Source organism: Lutra lutra, chromosome 1 (assembly GCF_902655055.1).
Source record: "Lutra lutra chromosome 1, mLutLut1.2, whole genome shotgun sequence".
Taxonomy (NCBI): domain Eukaryota; kingdom Metazoa; phylum Chordata; class Mammalia; order Carnivora; family Mustelidae; genus Lutra; species Lutra lutra.
The window spans coordinates 221,308,841-221,330,994 of NC_062278.1; the positions used below are offsets into that span (position 1 = coordinate 221,308,841).

General features: G+C 60.4%; 1 protein-coding gene across 3 annotated transcripts; it reads left to right on the forward strand.

The window, feature by feature from the left end:
* Positions 1-747: 747 nt before the first annotated feature.
* Positions 748-20,898, forward strand: TLE2 (TLE family member 2, transcriptional corepressor). 3 transcript variants are annotated; one of them, XM_047706671.1, is made up of 20 exons: positions 748-957; positions 1,032-1,129; positions 1,563-1,626; positions 2,035-2,079; positions 4,165-4,227; positions 6,393-6,467; positions 6,690-6,873; positions 7,249-7,268; positions 9,471-9,578; positions 10,774-10,818; positions 11,383-11,532; positions 12,987-13,125; positions 14,356-14,480; positions 15,040-15,116; positions 15,823-16,072; positions 16,331-16,578; positions 16,698-16,845; positions 18,556-18,706; positions 19,231-19,307; positions 20,591-20,898. In XM_047706671.1, exons 1-20 carry the CDS (start codon positions 934-936, stop codon positions 20,696-20,698), a joined length of 2,199 nt encoding a protein of 732 aa, XP_047562627.1. In that variant the 5' UTR covers positions 748-933; the 3' UTR covers positions 20,699-20,898. The 3 variants fall into 3 exon arrangements, with proteins under 3 accessions (XP_047562627.1, XP_047562611.1, XP_047562619.1); XM_047706655.1 differs by having other exon boundaries at positions 749-957; positions 14,356-14,516; XM_047706663.1 differs by having other exon boundaries at positions 750-957; positions 6,693-6,873; positions 14,356-14,516.
* Positions 20,899-22,154: the final 1,256 nt, after the last annotated feature.

Sequence of the window (22,154 nt, forward strand, 5' to 3'; positions counted from 1 at the left end):
TGCTTTCTAGGAGCTCACAGTCCAAGAGGGGAGACAGCCCAGTCCTCTGCTGGTGGCAAGGGGAGCACCAAGTCCAGTCTCTGGGAGTTTGCTCTGTGCGGGGCCAGGCTGAGGGCTGCTCAGGTACCATCTCGTTTAAAAATGGGCCCCGTCTCTGCCATTGTACAGATGAGAATACTGAGACCCCGAGGGGGCTAGGGCTCTGGAGCCTCCTCAGGTGTCCGCACCCGGCTCCTCCCGGTCCCCTGGGAGGCAGGTTTCCAGGCCTCCCCCGGATCTTCAGGTCTTAGCCCGCTCCCTCAGAAAGGCCATTTCTGACCCTAGCTGTCCCCACCCCATCACGCTGCTCCCCACAGCGGGCCCCCAGGTATTTCTACGCTTCCTCGGCTCTCTCTTTGGGGCCCTTTTCGGGAGGGAGGGGGCGGCGACGGGGGATGGGGAGCCGGGCGCGAGCCTCAGTTTCCCCACCGGGCACCGGCCCGGGTGGAGGGGCGGGATGGGTTCCCGGGGGCGCCAGCCGGAGGCGGCGGGGGCGCAGCGGGCGGGCCGGGTGGGCGGGCCGGGGGCGGCGGCGCCACCTTAAGGCGGCTCTGCCCGCGGCTCCCGGCCGAGCCCCGCCGGAGGGAGGCGGCTCCGCGCGGGGCCCGCCGCCCGCGCCTCCGCCGACACCCGGCCGCGGCTCGCGCGACCTTCCGCGCCGGCCCCGTGCGCCCCCCGCCCGGCCCGCGCCCCTCGCGTCCCCGCCCCCCGCGCGCGCTCGGGGGGGGCGCGGGCGCTCCGGGGTCCCGGCCCCGCGCCGCCGCGCCCCCTCCTTTCTCCGGGCGGCCCCGGGCTCTACCCCACCCCGACCCCGCCGCCTCCTCGCCACCCCCCCACCAACCCCCCTCGGGATCGTCGGGCCCCGGCGGCGCTGGGGGCCTTCGGATCGGCAGGATGTACCCCCAGGGGAGGCACCCGGTGAGTGGGGGGCCCGGGCTTCGCCGGGCGGGGGCGCGGGCGCCCGGGAGCTCAGACCCCAACGTGCCCCCCAGACCCCGCTTCAGTCCGGCCAGCCGTTCAAGTTCTCGATCTTGGAGATCTGCGACCGCATCAAAGAGGAATTTCAGTTTCTTCAGGCTCAGTACCACAGGTGAGGGGGGGGGGGGGCGCCCCGCCCCGGGGGACCCGGGAGCTCACCTGGGAGCTCACCTGGGAGCCCCGGGGAGAAGGGCGGGCCTCTGGGGGCCCCCGGGGGCGCTGCCAGGCGGGGGCGGGGCCTCCAGGGAGCCGGGAGGAGGGACGCCCCCCCAGGAGGGAGGGACGGCTTCCGGGTGGAAGGCAGGTGAGGTGCCTGGGGACACTCAGTACTGGGACACTTTGAGCCTGAGAAGGGGCGGGAAGGGACTGGGACCAGGAGGTGGGGCGACGATAGGGAAGTGGGGAGAGGGGAAAGAGCCAAACCCATCACTTTGGAAAGTGGCCCAGAGGGGGTGTCCCTGTGTCCTTCACAGGGTGGGGTGGGGTGGGGGTAGGGTGGACAGAGGCAGGGCCCAGTGGGACCCCATGCCCCATCTCCTTCCCAGCCTCAAGCTGGAATGTGAGAAGCTGGCCAGTGAGAAGACAGAAATGCAGCGACATTATGTCATGGTGAGGGGTTCATCATTGCCAGGACTGGGCATTGGGGGGGGGGGTGCTCAGCTGTGAGTAAAAGCGGGAGGGGTGTGAATGCAGCTCACACTGCCACTGCCGGCCTCATTTTCCCGGTCTATGAATGGGGCTGGTTGGGATTCCAGGCTGCCTTTATGCCTGCCTTCCCAACTCCTACAAACAATGAGACAAGGATGTCCTCTCTCTCCATGGGCATCTTTGAGGGGCCAGGGTCTCTGGGCACCCCCTCCTGTCCCCCTCCCTGCTTCCTCCCCTGGTCTTCCCTTCTGGGCTCCCATGGGGCTGGGAGGCTCTGTGCCCTTCTTTGATTCCCCAGCCTGGGGACTCCTGGAAGACCCAGCATTGGACTGGCCTAGTAGACATTCCCAACTGGCTTTTCCTTTGCAGTACTATGAGATGTCCTACGGGCTCAACATTGAAATGCACAAGCAGGTAACTGTGTTAGGGGGTCAGAGTGTCCAGTAGGAAGGGCAAGGGTCTTGAAGGTCCCTTTCAGCTCAGGGAGTCTGATGTTTGGAGATAGATCCTGATGGTCTGAGGTGGACCTCAAGCTTCTGTTGGTGCTTTGAAGGGTGTGACAAGGGCCCAAATGCTCTGAGGTTCTGAGATTCTTGTCAGTTTCTGCGTGGGATTCAAGGTTCTAAGTTAGACCAGGAGGTCCTGAAGTGGACTCCAGCTGTTCAAGATCAACTCTGAGATGGGGCGCCCGCATGGTTCAGTCGATTAAGCATCCGACTCTTTGATTCTCGGCTCAGACCTTATCTTAGGGTCTTGAGTTCAAGCCCCACGTTGGGCTCCACACCCAGCACAGAGCCTCCTTAAAAAAAAAAAAAAGAAAAGAAAAGATTAACCCCAAGAACCTGACGTTGACCTCAAGTTTCTCTGAAAGATAAGAGGGGCCCTGAAAGATTGGGAGGTTGATGGACTCTTAGATTCTGTCCCTTAGGATATGAGAATGATGGGTAGAGCCTAAAACAAGGTGGCTTCTGAGTGGGTGGGAAGGGGAGTGGGTGGGCTGAGAGTGTGGGCTGCCTGGGGGGTGCCTTTCTGGGTATATATGGGCTCTGTTGGCCCTGGTGTGGGCTGGAGAGGGGTGATCTGGCAGGAGTAGGTTGTGGTCCCATGGGTCCATGAAATAGACCTCCTTACAGGGCCCCGGGTAGTGGTCAGGTGCTAGGGCCCAGTCTCTGCCCTCCCAGTGGGAACTCAAACCCAGTCCAGCACCCCTCCAACCCAAGCACAAGCAAAGCTGACCCCACACACAGCTCAATGTGCTATACCTGTCCCCTTCCCCACCCCACTTCTCTCTGTTTGGTACCCCTGGCCCAGACCCAGTCTCCAGTGAAACCTACAAGTAAAACAGCATTGTCTCCACTCCACTCCCTATTCTAACACCAAACACGTGGGTTTCTGCATACCGATCAGTTCTCCAGCTCCCACACCAGCAGATGTCCAGCCTGATTTGGACCCTGTGTGCCTGGTCAGCCCAGACCCCAGCTTCAGGGCTCAGTCCCACTGGCCTGGCCTGTTTCAGATACCAAGCAAAAGTCTGGGTCTCTGGCCCAAACTTCTGACCACCCAACTCTATGTAAATTGAGGGTTCCCATAATTCCCACCTTGGGCTCAATCATTTGCCCAAACAGTCCACAGAACTCAGGAAAACAGTTGACTTACTAGGTTACCCACTTATTAGACAGGACGGAGCTCAGAAACAGCCAGACGGAAGAGGGCAGAGGCCAGGCACGGGTCGCACAGCGTCCGTGGCCTCTCTGGGGGCGTCCCTCTCCCAGCACCTCCATACTTGGACCCACCAAAGCTCTCCACCAACTCTGTTAGGGGTTTTTATGGCGGTCTCACTGCATAGGCCTGAATCCTCGGCCGCTGGTGATTAACTCCATCCCTCTAATAAAAGCAGGTATGGCTGAAAGGGGGTTACTGAGAGCTGCAAATGACGCCCTCCCCTACCAGGTCCCTTACCCATCACAGAAATCCCAAGAGTTTTAGGGGCTCTTTGCCAGGACCTGGGGACAAGGAGCGAAAGACGGATTTCTTCTTATGAACCCACCCCCACAAAGCCCCTTCCCGGAGGGGGGTGCGCTGGGGGTCTCTGCCTGGTTGTGGCCCCAGGTTGCAGAGGAGACCCAGAGAGAGCCTGTGCCCAGGGGAGACGGCCTGGGAGGGCCACTCCTTTGTTCATGATGACCCCCAGGCCCCTCTGAGTGGGGCGGCTGTGTGGCTGCTTCCCGGGAATCTGTTGATTGAGTCTGGCGGCTGGTGGATCTGTCCCCGCCTTCCGGCTCACGGCTGCCCTGGGCATCTGCTCAGTAGACTGCTTGCTTCCTTAGCAGCCCCTTGGGCTGCTCCGAGCCTCTGCCTCTCCGGCTGCAGCGTCCCCCGTTTGCACCTGCTGGTGACGGCCCCTGACCTCCTGGCTCTACTGAGACTTCTTATGTCTGGAGTGGAGGGTCTGGACGGAGGGTCGCCCCTCCAAGCTTGCTCCCCACTGTTTCCTGCCAGGCTGAGATCGTGAAACGCCTCAGTGGTATCTGTGCTCAGATTATCCCCTTCCTGACCCAGGAGGTGAGTGGGCCCTGCTGGGGCAGAGGGGAGCTGGAGGCTTGGAGGAGGGCGGCTGGCTCAGAGTGGTGGGCACTGGTTCCACTGGGTGGCCCGGGGGGAGGGGGGCACTGGGCTGGAGCAGGGGGCTTCAGGGACCAAGGGGGCTGGTGGCTGAGGGTGAGGACTGGGGTTCCAGCCCTGCCGCCAGGCCTCCTGGGTCCTAGTCCTGGCTGTGTGCCCTTGGCTGCCTGCTGTGTCTGTGCCTTTGTGGAGATGTTTAGACAAATGAACACACAGCAGGGTGATAGTTAAGTAAGCACCCAGTAAAAAGTTAGCCCTTCTGTGTGCTCAGTGAAAGCAGCTCGTCACCAAAGGACAAATGCTGTCCACTTCCTCCCCCAGGAAGTCCCTGGAGGAGACCCATGGTCCATAGAGACAGAGAGGAGAGGGTGGGAGCCGGAACTGAGGGAGGAGATGGGGAGTCAGTGTTTTGGGGGGACAGAGTCTCCATTTGGGGAGGTGGAAAGTTCTGGAGATGGAGGGTGGGGGTGGTCGCAGGACAGTGTGAGTCTGCTTCATGCCGCTGAGCTGTGGCCTTAGAGATGGTGACAGTGACAGTGACGACTCTTAAATATCCATAACCACAATAATAATTTTAAAAAGATAGAGCCATGGCAGGTGACGTAATAAAGCAGTATGAATACCTCCCTGAATCTTAAAAAAAATGTTAGTCCTTGTAACAATTCAAGTACCTGCCAGCCTTAGGACCTTTGCACCAGCTGTCCCTGCTTCTGTCTGGAGCATTCTCTCCGTAAGAGGTGTGAGGGCAGGTTCTACTGCAGGAGGGATAACTGGGGGGACCCTCGTTGTGATGGGGAACAGATGTTTATCTCGCTTTGGACCCCACTGAATCTGAGATTTTTCTGAAAGCTTGGGATGGAGGGATATCCTGGCTAGACTGAAACTGTAGAGATGATGTCTGAGGGCAAGGGTAGGGACAAGATGGCTGTGTGAGAACGGCAACATGGGAAGAAAGGAGGATGAAAAGACTAGGAAATGAATAAAGACACACACGTGTGCTCTGGCAACTCCATTCTAGGCCAGGAGTCAGCAAACCGTAGTCCGAGGGCCAAATCCCACCCTCTGTCTGTTTTGTAAATAAAGTTTTATTGGTACACCGTCATGCCCACTCATGTACGCGATCTCTGGGGCAGCGTTCCCCATCAAATGGCAGATAGAAAATCTGTGACAGGCTTGCAATGCTGAAAGTACCTAGTCTGGGACTCTTTACAGAGAAAGTTTACCAACCCTCGGCCTAGGCACACTTGCACACGGGTGTGCCACACACAGCAGCTTCCTGGTAGCCTCTGACAGGTCCTCGGTGGGGACAACGCAAGTCCCCGGCCTCAGGAGTGTGCATAAACAGCCGTATGTCGTGTGTTCCCATGGGAGCTGCCAGCCACGTGTGGGCCCTCGTTATACATTCATCTGTATTTCGATTTCAATATATTAAGTTTCTGTGGACGTTTGTATTAAATTAAATGAAACATTTCGTTCTTCACTTGCACTGGCCACATTTCCAGTGCTCAGTGGCCACGTGTGGCCGGTGGCTCCCTTACCCAGCAACGCAGGTCGGGCACCGTTTGTCATTGCTCCAGGTAGGGAGAGGCAGGAAGAAGGACGACAGGATGGGCAGAGGCACCGGGGGCTCTCGGGGCTGCCCGTTTCTTCTCTTTGACCCGGGTCCTTCAGCTGGTGCTGATTTAGACCCTGGTTCCTTGCTGGAGGGGGGGGGAGCGGCTGCCCCAGGGCATGCTGGGCAGTGTCTGGGACATGGGTATGGAGTGGGCGGGGGGTCGGGATGCTGCTCGGCCCCCCGCAGCGCCCGGGACGCCCCCCAGAGAACGACCCCGCGTCCACAGTGCCCAGGGACGTCCTGATCCTTCGGCCCTGACTTAACGCTGACTGGTTTTCACTGCCCCGTACATGCTTTGTTTCTTTGTCTCTGTGTTTGACTCACAACTTAAAATGGAAAAGGGGAGAGAGGGGAGAGAGACACCAAGTGCTGGGGACAAGGATGGGGGCAAGCAGGGGTGCTGGGGGTCAGAGGGCTCTGCCTGGGAGGCCGGGGGCAGTCAGCAGATGGGGAGCCCGAGCACACCCTTCCCGGTACCCCCACCTCCCAGCATCAGCAGCAGGTGCTACAGGCCGTGGAGCGGGCCAAGCAGGTGACTGTGGGGGAGCTGAACAGCCTCATCGGGGTGAGTCCCCCCTGCCCTTCCCCTGCCCTGGGGACACCCCACCCCCGGGGCCCTGGCACCCAGTAGGTGCTCAAGCTGGGGGTGCCGGGTGGGCAACCGGCCTGGGCTCTGGCCTCCCCGGAGACTCTGGGGCACAGACTCTGTGTGGGCTCTGGGCTGCCCCTGAGGCCAGCGGCACTGCTGGGCTGCGGCCTGGCCCTGGCCCACCCCTCCTCTCTCCAGCAGCAGCAGCTCCAGCCACTGTCCCACCATGCTCCCCCTGTGCCCCTCACCCCTCGCCCTGCTGGCCTGGTGGGCAGCAGCACCACGGGGCTGCTGGCCCTGTCCGGAGCACTGGCCGCCCAGGCTCAGCTGGCTGCGGCCGCCAAGGAAGACCGGGCAGGTGGGGAGGCCGAGGGACCCAGAGGTAAGCGGGCAGCACAGAGTGGCAGGGGCTGGGGGACAAGGGTGGGGAGGAGGACTGGCAGGCCACCCTGTCCAGAGCACCAGACTCACCGAAGCGTGAGGGAGTGAATGATAGGGCCTGTAGGGCCCTGGGGGTCAACTTGACTCCCCAGCAGCTGCGTGTTCTTGGGCGAGTTCCCGCCCGTCTCTGGGCATCTATCTGGATGGCTGGGGGGGAGGGACAACCCACTCCTTTGCCAGGGTGTTGGAAAGAGAAGGGAGGTTCTAAGCTGGGGAGAAGGCTCTAGAAGCTCTGGAGGGGTGTGCCCTCTGGCACCATGGGTTATGAAACCCTCGTCTTCTCTTCTCTCTCTTTGCCTCTCCTGCAACCTGCCAGTGGAGAGAGCCCCGAGCAGGGTAAGTTGAGGGCCGCGGGGAGCTTGGGTGATCTTTGCTTTGTACTGGCACGTGGCTGAAGCTGGTGGTTCTGAGCTGATGGGGTGCTCAGAAGCGGACCCACGTCGGGTCTTTCAGCTGGGCCCCCGGGAGCCTCGTGGTTGTGGGAGGTGCCCCTCAGGCGAGAGTGTTACGGATCGAAAGTTTTCTAGCTCGAGTCTTTTTTTGCAATGAATACTCGAATGCGGGCCAGCGGCGGCATTCCCTGCAGCCTTCCGTCCGGTCGTGTGTCCATCCTACCTGCAGCAGTAGCTGCCAGACTGCTGCCCGGTAGAGCCTGGGAGCCCTGTGTGGCATTTTTTTAAAAAAACTGTTTCATTTTGGAACAATTATAAATGCACAGGAGGTTGCAGAGAAAAGTCGCTTGGCCCGGCGCCCCCCACGGTGCAGTCTCGCATAAAACGCAGCATCCGGTGTAGGAAACCACGATTCCTGTCGGCCGGAGCTGTTCTGGTGCGCGTGCGCCCGGCGCGTCTACGCAGTTGCGTCCGAGTTTGCGCTTGCGGGTTTTCCAGGAGCCCGGTTTAAAAAAGGCAGAGGCTGTGAACTCGGAGTCTGTTCCGCTTAACGTGTCCAGGCTGTCTCAGCCGTCGCGCGCACCAGTTATTGCCGGCGCAGGTCACGGTCTTTTCGTGGTGCCGAAGCTCCAAGATCCAAACGCATTTTGCTCACAGAGCTTGTCCCAGCTTGCGCCCGCGCCCGGCAGGCACCACCATCCGTGGTGCCCGCGACCGCCTTGAGTCCGCCCTCCGACGGTCCCATTTCACAGAAGCGGAGCTGGAGGCCCAGATCTGGAGAACCGCGGTGGGGACGCTCCGACTCGGCTGCGCCCGGAGATGGGCGTCTGTCCCTCTCTCTGTTACATGTAAAACGCATGTTCGCACATGTTCAAGTCCAAGACAGGAGGTAGCAGTGTGTGCCTCGGGGGTCCTGCTTGTTTGACAGAATGTGCCGGAGACCAGGCCTCCCTCTCTCACGGCGATAGCGTGCAGTGGACATCACAGGAACCAATCACTTCTGCAAAGACCCTGTTTTCAGATTAGGCCCCATCTCGAGCTTCTGGCTGGACACGTAACTGTGGGGGATGCTGTCCAACCCAGGAAAGGGACCGTGGCTCTTCCCCGGCCCCCCCATCCAAGTCCCCTTTCCTAAAACGACTCCTGTCCTCAATTTGAAGGGCTGCTTCTCCCCGGTGTCAGGTGTGCCCCACAGGAAAGAGGGGATGTCAGATGAGACATTATGCCCCTGGGGACACCAGGCCCTGTGTGGGGACATCTGTGGCTCTAGCGACTGGGGGAGCACCAGGCATCAAGGGGATGGGGGGGCGAGATGCTACTCAGCCCCCCAGCATGCCGGTGGCGGCCCCACAAGGCCGAGGCGAGAGACCCTGGTGTGCAATGTGGGTTTCTGTGTCCGCACACACACGGGCTGGTCCTCCAGAGAGCCCGGGGGGCACTCGCGGCGGGCCGGGCGCTGGCTTAGGTCCCGCCGAGCAGGGAGCCTGACGCGGGGCTTGATACCAGGACCCTGGAATCATGACCTGAGCCCCAGGTGGACCCTCAATGCGTGAGCCACCCAGGCTGCCCTCTTTCTCTCTTTCTTTCTTTTAACATAATATTTATTTGAGATTTATTTCTTTATTATCAGAGATCGTATTGTTGGCGTGTGTGGGCTGGCTTTGAGTCCTGTCTCGGCCCCTAATTCACTCTACAGCCCTGTCTTCCCTTAGGCTCAGTTTCCCTGTCTGTACCATGGGATTAACGATCACTTGCCCACAAGCTTGCTTTGGGGAAGCCTGCTTCTCCCTCTCCCACTCCCCCTGCTTGTGTTCCTTCTCTCACTATCTCTCTCTCTCTCTGTCAAATAAATAAATAAAATCTTTAAAAGAAAGAAAGAAAGTTGAGACGTGGCAACGTGGAAAGCTGGCCACATGTGTCACTGAAATAAAGCAAGCACGGCACGTGGCCGTGGCCTTGGCCTTTCTCTAAGTCAAGGGCTTAACATCGAGTCCAGCCTTGGAAGGTCCCATTTCCCAGACGGGGAAGCTTGAGGCACAGATCCTCATAACAGTGTTGGGGACCCCCAGTTTTGGCTCAGCCAGGATGGAGTCTGGGGCCCCAGGAGACTGACCCTTCGTCCCATCCAGCTCTCATCTCTCTGCAGAGCGCGTCCCCCTCACCCCCTGAGAGTGTGGTGGAAGAGGAGCGACCGGGTGGCCCAGGGGACAGTGGGAAGCAGCGACCTGAGGACAAGGATCTATCAGGACCTTATGTAAGTGGGGGGCAAGCAGAAGACTGGGGTGGGCCCTCAGTCTGGCTCCTTAGAGCCTCCCAGAGCCCAGCTCTGGCCACGACTCTCACTCTGCAGCCTTCCATAGCTCCCCATTGCCGGGGAAGCCCTGTGGGGCCAGGGAAGCCCAGCTCTGGTTGCTGTGTCTCTGTAGCCTCGGGACCGGGCATCGGGACTGGGCATCCGTTTTCCCACCTCCTGGCTTTGGCCCAGCCTGTCTACAATTCCCCCTCCCCCTGCCTCTCTGTGAGGCCCAGAGTGCTCTTTGCTTCAGGGGGCTGTCCCGGGCCCAGACCCCCTCCCTCACTGGAGGAGCACTGCACCTGTACTTTCTGCCTCTAGCACCCAGGGCCCCTGCTGAAATGTGGGGGCTGGGACTGCGGCTGGCAAGGAGACACTTATCCCATCTGTAGGGACAGCCTCACCCTGGTCCCAGCCGCCTGTCAGGCCCAGTCTCGGCCAGAGCTGCCTTTGGTCTTCAACCATCATAACAGCTTGTTCTATGTGTCAGCAACTCCTTCTGTCTTAAAGAAGAGAACTGGGGGTGGTTGGGCGGGGCGGTTAAAGAAACACCCCGCTGCTGGGAAGATGCGGCCTTCCGACAGGCTTTGGTCTTCCCTTGCTTCTCAGCTAGACCAGAGGGTGACCCCAGACAGCACTGTTTCTCCCAAGGGCGGTGGGGAGCAGCCGCAGAAGGAGGTAGAATAATTGTGGGGACAGGTGTTAAGAAATTCCCTCCGGGGCAAGCTTGGAGGACTTCCTGGAGAGGGCAAGGCTGAAGGCCAGGAGAAAGGAGGGGTGAGGTCTCTGGCGGATGGGTAGACAAGACAGACCATCCTGACAGGTCTGGATGAGTCCTGGTCTCTGGCTTTCCCCTCCCTGTGCGAGCAGGAAACAGACCCAGGGAGGGCTGGGGGGGGCGCTCAGGGCCCCCCAGCTCCATCCCCCTCGTTTTTCTCCACGAGGGACCCCCCCCTTCCCCTCCCTCCCACCTCCCCGCTGCACCTGGGCAAATGGCAGCCTTCTTTCTAAACCAAGCCAATGGGCCTCTGAAGCCCTGGACTCCTGATCAGACGGGGCTGGCCCTGTGCACACCCCCGCCCCTGAGAATGAGTCAGAGGCCATGGAGGCAGGGGCACAGCCAGGGTAAGCTCCCCTCCGCCCCGTATCCCCCCAGGAGAGCGATGAAGACAAGAGTGACTACAACCTGGTGGTGGACGAGGTGAGTCGGGGTCCGACCTCTGACTTCCGGGACTCGGAGGTCGGGGCACAGCGAGCAGTAGGTTTTCCTGAGTGCTGGGGGGCCCAGGGGGAAGGAGGGGTCCTGCCCCCATCCCCCCGTGGATGGCTGGGATGAGGGTGGCATGGGAGAAGGGGAGTAGGAGATAGGGGGACACCTCAGGCCGACCTCCTCTCCATAGTGCAGGTGGGGAAACTGAGGCCCGGAGGACCCTGGGGATGGGCAGCAGAAGTGACTTTAAGCCCTGGCTCACTGTGTGACTGGGGAGTGTGCCCCCCCATGGTCTCCCTTTCCCCATCTGTTCGAGGCAGGTGGCAAAAGCAAGTCCTGCCGTAGCCGCGGCTCTGTGTGCTTATGGGCTGGGACTATCAGTCCCATTTTACAGATGAGTAAAGTAAGGCATGGAGCCAGGGGGATCATAATCCTCTCAAGGTGGACCGCAGATGCCCAGTCTGGAGTGTGGGATGGGGTCTGGGAGGGGTATAGAGAGGGGCTCTCCTCCTTCACCCACTTCATCTCCACTTAACGTCACCTTGTCGAACCCAGGACCAATCCTCGGAGCCCCCCAGCCCAGCTACCACCCCATGTGGAAAGGCACCCATGTGCGTCCCTGCCCGTCGGGACGTCGTGGACAGTCCAGCGTCCTTGGCCTCCAGCCTCGGCTCCCCACTCCCCAGAGCCAAGGAGCATGTCCTGGTAAGGACCAGGGGAGGCCTTGAAACTCACTTTGTTCATCCTGGGGACCTGGAAACAGATGCCACCATGCTGGATATGGAGTGGACAGAAAGCAGCCTGGCTCAGATTCTTTGCCACCTTCTGAAACACCGCCTCTCCTCTATCTGAGTGTCTTTCCCAAGTGGACTGGCGCTGTGGGTAGGAAGAGACCACTCACCGTCTTGTAGAGAAGCCAGGCATCTCTCGCAAGAACTAGAAAGCCCCCTGGATATGAACACAGGGAGCTGGAGGAGGGAGGCTCTCTCGAGGGCCACTCCAGGCCCCCAAGTGTTAAAGTCTTTGCCAGGCGCTGGAGACACACCAGCCCCACCTGAGCTGCCAGGTCCCTGTCCCCAGAGACAAGAGGATTACTATGGGAACAATCTTGTTAGTGCCAGCTATAGGACCCCCCCTCCACAAAGAGCTCCCCCCCAACGTTCTCAGTTGGGGTCCGTTTGTCCCACCCCGTCCCTCCCCCAAATCTTTCCCAGACCCCTGCCCTGCACTTACCCAGACAGTGTGTCGGTTTCTAGGCCTCCCCTCCCAGCAGGTTACTATGGCAACCGCAGAGGCTGGGGCTCCCGAGGCATCTTCGGTGACCTCCTCCACTCCAGGAGACCAGAGGGGGAGGGGCAGCTCTGTTCTCCGGGATAAGCGCGCCCCCCCAAGGCCTCCCTGTCCCACGTGGTCACCACCCACACCCCATCGTGGGTGTGCGCCTGTGGCGGGCACAAAATGTGGGATTGTCTAGTGGAAAGAGGGGACAAGGATGGGAAGTTCTTGAAAGGCCAAGGAGGTGCAGCAGAAAGAGGGCGGAGGGGGGAGCTGGTTCCTGAAGGCCAGCTTCCCCTCCAGAGAGACAGCTGCGGGGCGGGGTGGGGGTGGGGTGGGGTGGGAGGAGGCACACCCTGACCCTTGGACCCTTGGGAGCAGGTGGGGGGCCGGGCACCTGTACTGAGTGCTGGTCCTTCATCCGGGAGCTCATCTGCCCCACCCCCCCCGCCGGGAGTTTCCCATTCCTTGTCCCCAGAGGACGGGAAAACCTCCTGACTTCCTGTCCCCCTCTCCCTGCAGGCGTGCCCCTGCTCAAGGCCAGTCTACACCCGCACTCCTCACTCGGTATCTTACTATACAGGAGCACAGCCTGGCAGCGGGTGCCGGCTCCCCTCCCCGGCCTGTGCGCAGCCGTGTGGGCAGATGCCCACCCCTTCTGCTCAGACGTGCACCTGGTGCTCCCATGTGCAGACCCTCACCTGTCCCCGTGTTCAGGGGACCAGCCGAGGGGCCCGCACCCCTGAAACCGCAGAGGGGCGCTGCTTGGTGCCCTGGCCTAGCAGGGATATACCCACTCTCTCCTCTCACCTAGTTTCTCACCCCTTCATGGGCTGCAAGGCGCCAGGTGCCAGGGGGTCCTCAGTCCTGACCTTTCTCCCCAGAATGACCTTCCCGCCAGCACTCCTGCCCCCAAGTCCTGCGACTCCTCCCCGCCCCAGGATGCATCCACCCCCGGGCCCAGCTCAGCCGGGCACCTCCGCCAGCTCGCCGCCAAGACAGCGCCTTGCACGGACAGTGTTGGTGAGCGTCTGCTGGGGCATGTCAAAACAGGTCTCTTCTGGCGGGGGTGGGGGGGTTGTTCTAGAAAATGGTAGGGAGTGGGGGAAGCAGGAGGTTTGAATCCAGCTCGGGCATGGCCTTGGCCCTTTCCATGCCTCTGAGCCCAACACTGACTCCCTCTGGACTTCTCTCTTCTTATGGTCTTGAGTTGACAGGTGGGGAAGCTGACGCCTAGAGGGGAAGTGATTTACTCAAGAGCTTTAGCTTAGTGAGCCCTGGCAAGATGGGCTTCGGAGTCAGGCCGCCTTGGGGTTGAGGCCAGCCTTGGCTACTCAGCAGCTGTGTGACCGTGGGCAAGTGGCTCAACCTTTCTGAGCTTCAGGTTCCCCATCGTTAATGTCGGGATGACCGTGTTCCCCTTTTCTGTCTTATGGCCCTGGAGCCTGCCCTCGAGATGCTCCTAGATGGTGGGGAAGGAGACCCAGACCCCAAAACTGGCCGTCCTGTGTGATTGTGGCTAGGGTAGAGGGAGGGAACCAGCGTGGACAAGGTTAGAGGTGAGGGGTGGGGTGAGGAGGCTCAGTGATGTTCTTGAGATATGGTTGGACCTTGGGTCTAGGTTGTTGGTTTTTATTTTTTTTTTATTTTTTTTAAAGATTTTATTTATTTATTTGACAGAGAGAGATCACAAGCAGATGGAGAGGCAGGCAGAGAAAGAGAGAGAGGGAGGCAGGCTCCCTGCTGAGCAGAGAGCCCGATGCGGGCCTCGATCCCAGGACCCTGAGATCATGACCTGAGCCGAAGGCAGCGGCTTAACCCACTGAGCCACCCAGGCGCCCGGTTGTTGGTTTTTAAAAAAAATTCTTTTAAAGATTCTATTTATTTATTTGACAGAGAGAGAGACAGTGAGAGAGGGCACACAAGCAGGGGGAGTGAGAGAGGGAGAAGCAGGCTTCCTGGATCCCAGGACCCTGAGATTGTGACCTAAGCCAAAGGCAGACGGTTAACAACTGAGCCACCCAGGCGCCCCTGGGTCTAGGTTCTGAAGGGTGAGTAGGAGTTTAGCCGCTGAGGAAGGAAAGGGAACAGCATGTCAGCCAGAGGGAACAATATATTCTCAAACATCTGGAAACATGAGAGGCTGTGGTGGATGCCGGACCAGAGCACAGCAGCCCCGAATGACCAGCCAAGGCTGTGGAAGGCGGGATCTGGGCCCGAGGTGTCTGAAGACCTTTGTCTCTTCTTGCTCAGCCCTGCGGAGCCCCCTCACGCTGTCTAGTCCCTTCACCACGTCCTTCAGCCTGAGCTCCCACAGCGCCCTTAATGGGGACCTCTCTGTACCCAGCTCCTACGTCAGCCTCCACCTGTCCCCCCAGGTCAGCGGCTCTGTAGTGTATGGACGGTCCCCCATGGTGAGTCCTTGGCGTGGGGGCACCAGGAGGTACCAGCAGGGTGCAGGGGCTGGGGGCCAGGACAAGAAACCACTTACGTAAGGAGAGACAAGGGAATAGGAAAAGGGATGGGAATCTGGCTTAGCAAGTCAGTGTGCATGTGGGGAGCTGATCTGAGGGTCTCAGTAGCCCGCAAGCTTCATACAGAGAAGCACCTATAACCGGCAGAGGCAACAGTGAGTATGCTGCCTTGTAAGGAGCAGAGAGCCCCAGCCACAGGGCTGAGGGTCCCATTCAGGGTCCTTATGACTCTGCGGTTCTAGGATTCCCTGGGCAGAGACTTTGGGGTTCCCGCAAGTGAAAGCCTCCACTCTCCTAGCTGCAGTGTGGGTGGAGGACAGAGCATCTCTGGCCTTTTGGGGAGGGGCACATGAACAGATTGGGGTCCTCTGATAAACGGAGAAGTATGGCAGGTGAGTTTGGGGGAAGGCACAGGTGGGCTGGAGTTCCCTGACCCGTGACACCCCCTCTGGCATTTTGGCAGATGGCATTTGAGTGTCATCCGCATCTCCGAGGGTCGTCCATCTCCTCCTCCCTGCCCACTATCCCTGGCGGAAAGCCGTGAGTATTGGCTCGGGGCCCCCATTGTGGGGTGGGGGCTGGGGTTCCCCAGCTGCCTTTCCGGAAGGTCTCTGAGCAGCTCTCTGGAGAGAGAGGTGTGTAACAAGCCAAATGGAGACCACTCTCTCAACGGGAGGGGAGGGATTTTGCCCTGCCCTCGCCCCAGCCCAGGACATTTGGCACTTCTGGTGATATTTGTGGTTGCCACACCCACGTCTGATCCCTAGTGGGTGGGGGCCGGGGGTAACGGCTGCCCACCCTGCAGTGCGTGGACCCAGAGATGGAACCAGCCCTGAGTACCCAGAACTTTCTGCCCCGGTGGGAATGCTCTGGACGTACAGCTGTCCAGTGATTGCCATCGCTGCCGGCCACCTGTGGCTTTTGCCATGGAGGAACTGAAGTTGTACATGTACTGACATTTGATTGGCCCCTGTGGCTGGTGGCTACCCCTGGGTCCCATTCTCTGGAGCTCTTCCAGCATCTCCCTGGGTCCCCTCTACGCAGCACTTACTCTGCACCAGGCGGGACGCCGGGCGAGGGCTAGGACTCCCCCTCTCTTGTACCGCGCTGTTGGGTCACCGGTGATCACAGGGCTCCTTCCCCAAACGCACGGGGGCACCGGGCAGGGGGAGGGAGGCGGGGGCGAGGGCGCGGCGGGCGGGCCGCTCCCCCGCGTCACGGCTGTCCTCCTACTCCTGAGGCGCAGGGCCTACTCCTTCCACGTGTCCGCCGACGGGCAGATGCAGCCGGTGCCCTTCCCCTCGGACGCGCTGGTGGGCGCGGGCATCCCGCGGCACGCGCGGCAGCTGCACACGCTGGCGCACGGCGAGGTGGTCTGCGCCGTCACCATCAGCGGCTCCACGCAGCACGTGTACACGGGCGGCAAGGGCTGCGTCAAAGTGTGGGACGTGGGGCAGCCGGGCGCCAAGACCCCGGTGGCGCAGCTCGACTGCCTGGTGAGGGCGGGGCCCGCCGCCTGGGGGCGGGGCTTGTCCGATGGGGCGGAGCCCGGGAGTCTGCGGGGGACCGGGGCGTGGCTCGCCCGGCGGAGGCGGGGCTCGCGGGTCAGACGGGGCGTGGCTCGTCTGGCGGAGGCGGGGCTCGCGGGCCAGACCGGGGCGGGACCCGCAGCCTTGGAGAGCCGACCTGGCGCGGGCCACCAGAAAGCCGGGCGGGAGAGCCAGGCCTACACCCTCGCCTGTCTTCCGTCCCAGAACCGGGACAACTACATTCGTTCCTGCAAGCTGCTGCCCGACGGCCGGAGTCTGATCGTGGGAGGCGAGGCCAGCACCTTGTCCATCTGGGACCTGGCGGCGCCCACCCCGCGCATCAAGGCAGAGCTGACTTCCTCGGCTCCCGCCTGCTACGCCCTGGCGGTCAGCCCCGACGCCAAGGTCTGCTTTTCCTGCTGCAGCGACGGCAACATCGTGGTCTGGGACCTGCAGAACCAGACCATGGTCAGGTGGGCGTCGTGACCCCCCCCACACACACACACCCGCCTTGGCTTGTACGCTGTGGGGGGCAGAGGAGTGGCCTGGGAGGGCCCAGCTCCTCGAAGGACCCTGGCCCTTCTCCCTGCAGGCAGTTCCAGGGCCACACCGACGGCGCCAGTTGCATCGACATTTCTGACTATGGCACTCGGCTCTGGACCGGGGGTCTGGACAACACGGTGCGCTGCTGGGACCTGCGGGAGGGCCGCCAGCTGCAGCAGCACGACTTCAGCTCCCAGGTGCTGCAGTGGGTTGGCTGGGAGGGTCATAGAAGTTTCAGGAATCCGGAGACCCCTCCTCCCCACCCAAGGCACTCATTTCCACAGGCCGAGTGGGACCAAAGGCCTGCTCTCTGTCCTCCGGACAGATCCACAGGCCTTCCCCCTAAATTCTCCAGGGACAGAAGGAAGCACAAAGGGACTGATTGATTTTTAAGCTGTGGGCCTACTAAGACCCTCAGATCGCTTTCCCAGATGCTTGTGCCAAGCCACTCCCCCATTCTTTCCTTTCTCCTCCTGGCCTTCAATCTCTTGGCCCTACCAAGAGTGTCTGACCACCCCTGGGGCTCGCCATAGGGAAGCCACTGATCGGGGGGACAGGTAGAGGTTGAATGGGAGTTGGGCAGAGAGGTCTCTGTTGATGGCATCGTGGGCGTCCAGGCTGAACGATGTGGTGAAGGGGCCGAACAGAACCAGGGGGCTCCTCAGAGCTGAGCAGAGTCACCCAGATCCTCTCTCCCCCTGCCTTGGGGGCAGGGCATCAGCTCGTTGGCCTGACATTTAAGGCCTCCACGCTCTAGTCTCAGGCACAGCATGCCCTGCCACACCTCGACCTCTCTTCTGACAGCTGGTTCCCTCTAGCTGACATGCGTTCCTGTTCCTTTTGCCAAATGGGTGAGCTCCTACTCATCCTTCAAAGCCCATCTCCATTTTACCCCCTTCCTTGAAGACTGGGGGTAGCTAACTCCCAAACTCCTTTGGTTCTACCTTCTCTTCAGCTTGAAAGTTGCTTTGATAAGGAAGTCAGGGTGCAGGGGGACATATCCATCCCTCATCCCTGAGACTTAGATGGGAGGTTCTCTGGGGATCCCATGGTGAGTGTCACCCATCCCGTGGGGTCCCCTGTCTTTTAGTTAGTTATTTGACGGAGAGAGAGAGAGATCACTAGTAGGCAGAGAGGCAGGCAGAGAGGCGGGGGAAGCAGGCTCCCTCCTGAGCAGAGAGCCTGGTGTGGGATTCGATCCCAAGACCCTGAGAGGACCTGAGCTGAAGGCAAAGGCTTAACCCACTGAGCCACCCACGTGCCCCGCCCCCTGTCTTTATATAGGAACACTTCTATATGGCCAGGAAAGAAGTTGTAAGCCCTCCCAGTCTTCTCTCTGCTCTCAGTTTATGGTTCTTCCCACAAGTGTCCTCTCAGTAAGACTTTGAGAAGTTTCTGGGGGGGAACAGGGCCTTATACTCTCCTGTGCCTCACTTGGCCTTGGGCACGGCAGGGTGAGGCCACTGAGCTCTTTCAGATCAAAGTCAGAGGACGCGTTGGCAGGCAGGGAGAGCTCCAAGCTGGGAGTCCGAAGGCCCCGATCCTTTACGGATCCATGACCTTGATCTTGCTGGGGTCTCAGCTTGCTTCCACCATCTGCTCGCGGGGGGGCGGGGGGGACACGACGACTGTCCTCACCCGGCTTCATGCTCTCCCCGCTTCCCTCCCTCCCAGAGCTGTTGTGCGTTCGGAGCGGATAATGGATGTGAGGCCCCAGGGTTCCGTGTAATTCTGATTAATATTAATGATTCGACATGCAGTTGCCTGCTGCGTTCCAGGCCCTGGGCCAGCTGCCTCTCCGTGCGGGGCTGCGGCGAGAGAGCACTGGACCTCTCCCCTCCCCTCCTGGGCGTCCTCCACCATCTGAAGGGGGTTCTGATCTCCCCTCTTCCCTCTGCACCCCCCAGATCTTCTCCCTGGGCCACTGCCCCAACCAGGACTGGCTGGCCGTGGGCATGGAGAGCAGCAACGTGGAGGTTTTGCACGTCCGCAAGCCCGAGAAGTACCAGCTGCACCTCCACGAGAGCTGCGTGCTCGCCCTCAAATTTGCCTCCTGCGGTGGGTCTTCGGGCTTGGGCAGGGCTCCAGGGCGCTGGGGCGGGCTTGCCAACACCAGCACACCACAGACAGCCCACATGGCCAAACGCAGGATGCCAGTAGGATTTGAGTCTTAGCAGATCATTTGTTAGTGTAAGTTTTTCCCAAGTATCGCACTTGTTTGTTCGCACAAATAGATCCTAAACTGTGCGTGAGATATACTTACACTTGAAAAAAAAAAAAAAAAAAGCCAAATGATTTTTAGTGTAAGTAAGTCCTGAGGATTGCCCAGGACACACACATACGCTAAAAATAAATAATAAATCGTAAGATACGGCGCATCTGTACTGAAAGCGATTTATGATTTTTTTCCGGAGATTTAAGCGTAACCGGACATCCCAGATTTTATCTGGCCGCCCTCTCCTGGGGGCTACCCCTGCTCAAAGGCCAGGTGGAGCCCCGGGGGGCCCAGTGTTCCCGTGCCAGAAAGGGAGCGGCCAAACCCCCCCCCCTTGTCTTCAACACGCCCCGCCTCCCTTCCCCAGGGCGCTGGTTTGTGAGCACCGGGAAGGACAACCTGCTGAACGCCTGGAGGACGCCGTATGGGGCCAGCATTTTCCAGGTAGCACAGCGTCGGGCGGGCAGGCGCTGGGCGGGCAGGCAGCGCCGGGCAGGTCGCCACGCGCCTGGGGCCCCAGGGTGGCCTCGCTGGGGGGGCAAACCGGAGAACTTCCCCGGGTCCTCCCATCCCTCCTTCCACGGCAACCCCAGCCAGCAGGCACTAAAGCAGGGTCTGCGCACTGGCCCGTGGGCCGTATCTGCCTGCAGCCTGGGTTCTTTTTTTTGTTTTTAATTATTTGTGTACTTAACTTTTTAAGACGTAAAATTTGCCATCTTAGCCATTTCAAGTGTACTGTTGAGTGGCACTAAGTGCATAAGCACCGTCCTGCAGCCACCCCCACCACCCGTTTCCAGAATTTTCCATCCCCCCACATGGAGACTCTGTCCCCACGAAGCACGGACTCCCAACCCCTGCCCCAGCCCTGCCTCCCACCCTCTCCTCTCTGGTCTGTGTGGACGGGACTCCTCTGGGGCCCTCCCGGGAGTGGGGTCCTGCGGGACGAGAGCTTCTGGGTCTGGCCACTCTCATTGAGCCCCGTGTCCTCGGGGTCCCTCCGCGTGATGGCAGGGGTCAGGGTCCTTCCCTTCCTGAGGCTGGACGGTGTTCCCGCGTGGGGACAGACCTAGCAGTGTTTGTCTACCTGTCGATGGAAACGTAGCACTTGCAGGCTCAAAACTGTCCACATCCTCACCAACACTAGTGTGTCTTTTTTGGTCCCAGCCATCCTAGTGGGTATGGGGGGACTTCTACATTTTTTAAGGGCAGGAAAACAAAAGGGGAATCATGTGACACAGATTTGGCCTCTGGACTTGCTGGCTAGAGATGGATCTGGACCAGCCTGAGAACTTCGTGCTGGGCCCTTTCAGGGAAGGTTTGGCGCCACTGGTCATTGTGCCGTGAGCTTTAGCTGGCCCTCTGCAGTGCTGTGTGGCCTCAAGCCCACTGCCCACGCTCTCTGAGCTTCCTCCAAAGGGGCAGGGCTGCAGTTCCATCCCTCTCGGGGTCAAGAACACAGAGGTCCTGCCCTTCCCAGGAGCACTGTCACCTGTCCAGAGGCTCAATTCTAGTGGACCTTCTTCCGGAAACATGTGTCATCCTCCTTTCCCCCAACTGGGAGAGTCCTGGCGCCCCACCATGGGCTCCTGTGTCCCGTGTCCCGTCTTGGCCCCGGCTCATCCTTGCGGGCAGGCTCTTACCCAGTCGCCCTGCCTCTTCCCTCTGAACATTGTGCAGGGCCCCGTCTCACCTTCCCCTTCTCGCCCTCTCCCCGTCCCTGCCCACAGTCCAAGGAATCATCCTCCGTGCTGAGCTGTGACATCTCTGGAAATAACAAGTACATTGTGACAGGCTCAGGGGACAAGAAGGCCACCGTGTATGAGGTGGTCTACTAAGACCCCCCGCCATCTCCCGGCACCCCTGGCCCTGCTCCTGGGGAAGGGGCATCCCGGACAGAGACCCCGACACCCCCTCTCCATTCATACCTGTGAGTGCTGTCTCGTCTGCCCTCTGGCTGACTCCCTTCCACCTTCCCTTTCTGGATGTGGGGCTGGACGGGCAGGTGGACTTTGGGGAAATAAATGTATTTATCACAACTGCCTTTCTCTCTTGGGCTGGAGAGCCAGCGACTATGGCTTTTCTCACGCACCGTTACTGGGGAGGGGTGAGTGGCTGCGGGTGAGTGGCTTTCCTCCTCTCGGCCTCCCGTTCCTTTCCTGGATGATGAAGGAACCGGTCCTGCCTCAGCGCGGAGTGCGCCGTGAGCAGCTGGCGTGGTACAGGGCAGCACGGCTTAAGGGACACCCACGGACCTCCATGGCTGAACACAATGGACCCTGATCGCTCACTCTTGTCCCCGGGCTGGTGGGGCTTGGCTCCCGGTAGACACCCGGGGCTCCAGGATGGTGGACTTTCTGCCGTCACGACATACAGCTTGGGGGTCTAGCGTCACAGGGGGAGGAAGTCACACAGGTGCTCAGGGCTCTGGCCCCAGAGAGAGCTGCCTGGATCTCTTACTGGCCCCTCTCTGGACAGAGTCCTCCCAAGACACTGCACACGTACAAGGGGCCGTGGAACATAGGGGAGCACATGGCTCTTGGGGTGCTTGCCTTGGAGACCCTCGGATGATTCCAGGCCCACCCTGAGGGGCTGAGTGAAGCCCATGGTCCCAGAGGAGGGGACGGTGAGCGAGAGCTGACCCGGAGAACGGCCACTGTGGGGGTCGTGCAGGTCCGTGTAGGAACAGAGGGAGCGGCAAAGGCATGGAGATGAGGAGTGTGGCCGGGTGGAAACCAGGCGGGCCGGGTACTCCTCCTCCTGGAACAAGGCCTCCAGCCCAGGCTGAAGCAGCCTACAGGAGGTGGCCAGCCTGGGGGCACTGTCAGCGGGAGGCCAGGAGCCAGCAGGGGCAGGGAGGGGTGGGAGGGTTGCCAGTGTGGGTGGGGCAGGGGTCCGGGGGCACACGGAGCAGAGCCATATACTCAGGTCTGTGTTCTGGAAGCTCTTGTGAGCCTGGGCCGCAGTGGAGGGGCTGGGTGTGAAGCCGGGATGCTGCTGGGAACCTCCCGGACGGAGATGGGAGATGGTGGGGACCCCAGGGGAAACAAGTCACACCCAGGTGGAGTTTTGGAGACACTCTTTGAGGAGAGGGTAATTCTCTGGGTAGGGAAAGCAGAGCGGTGGGCACCTTCTGGGACACCTCTCCTGGAGGGGCAGGTAAGCAAAGGTGTGAGAGCCGCCAGCACAGAGAGGCTGGATGAGAAGCTGTCAGCGACCCTCTCCTGCAGGGCACTGCCGACACTGGGACCCATCACTCTCTGGGGGGTGGGGAGGGAAACGTCCCGGGCACTG

Excerpts from the sequence above, each read along its gene's own strand:
- TLE2 (XM_047706655.1), top strand. The coding sequence starts at position 934 with ATGTACCCCCAGGGGAGGCACCCG. Across the intron at positions 7,269-9,470 it reads TGGAGAGAGCCCCGAGCAGG|AGCGCGTCCCCCTCACCCCC; the intron begins GTAAGTTGAGGG and ends ATCTCTCTGCAG. Across the intron at positions 11,533-12,986 it reads GAGCCAAGGAGCATGTCCTG|AATGACCTTCCCGCCAGCAC; the intron begins GTAAGGACCAGG and ends CTTTCTCCCCAG.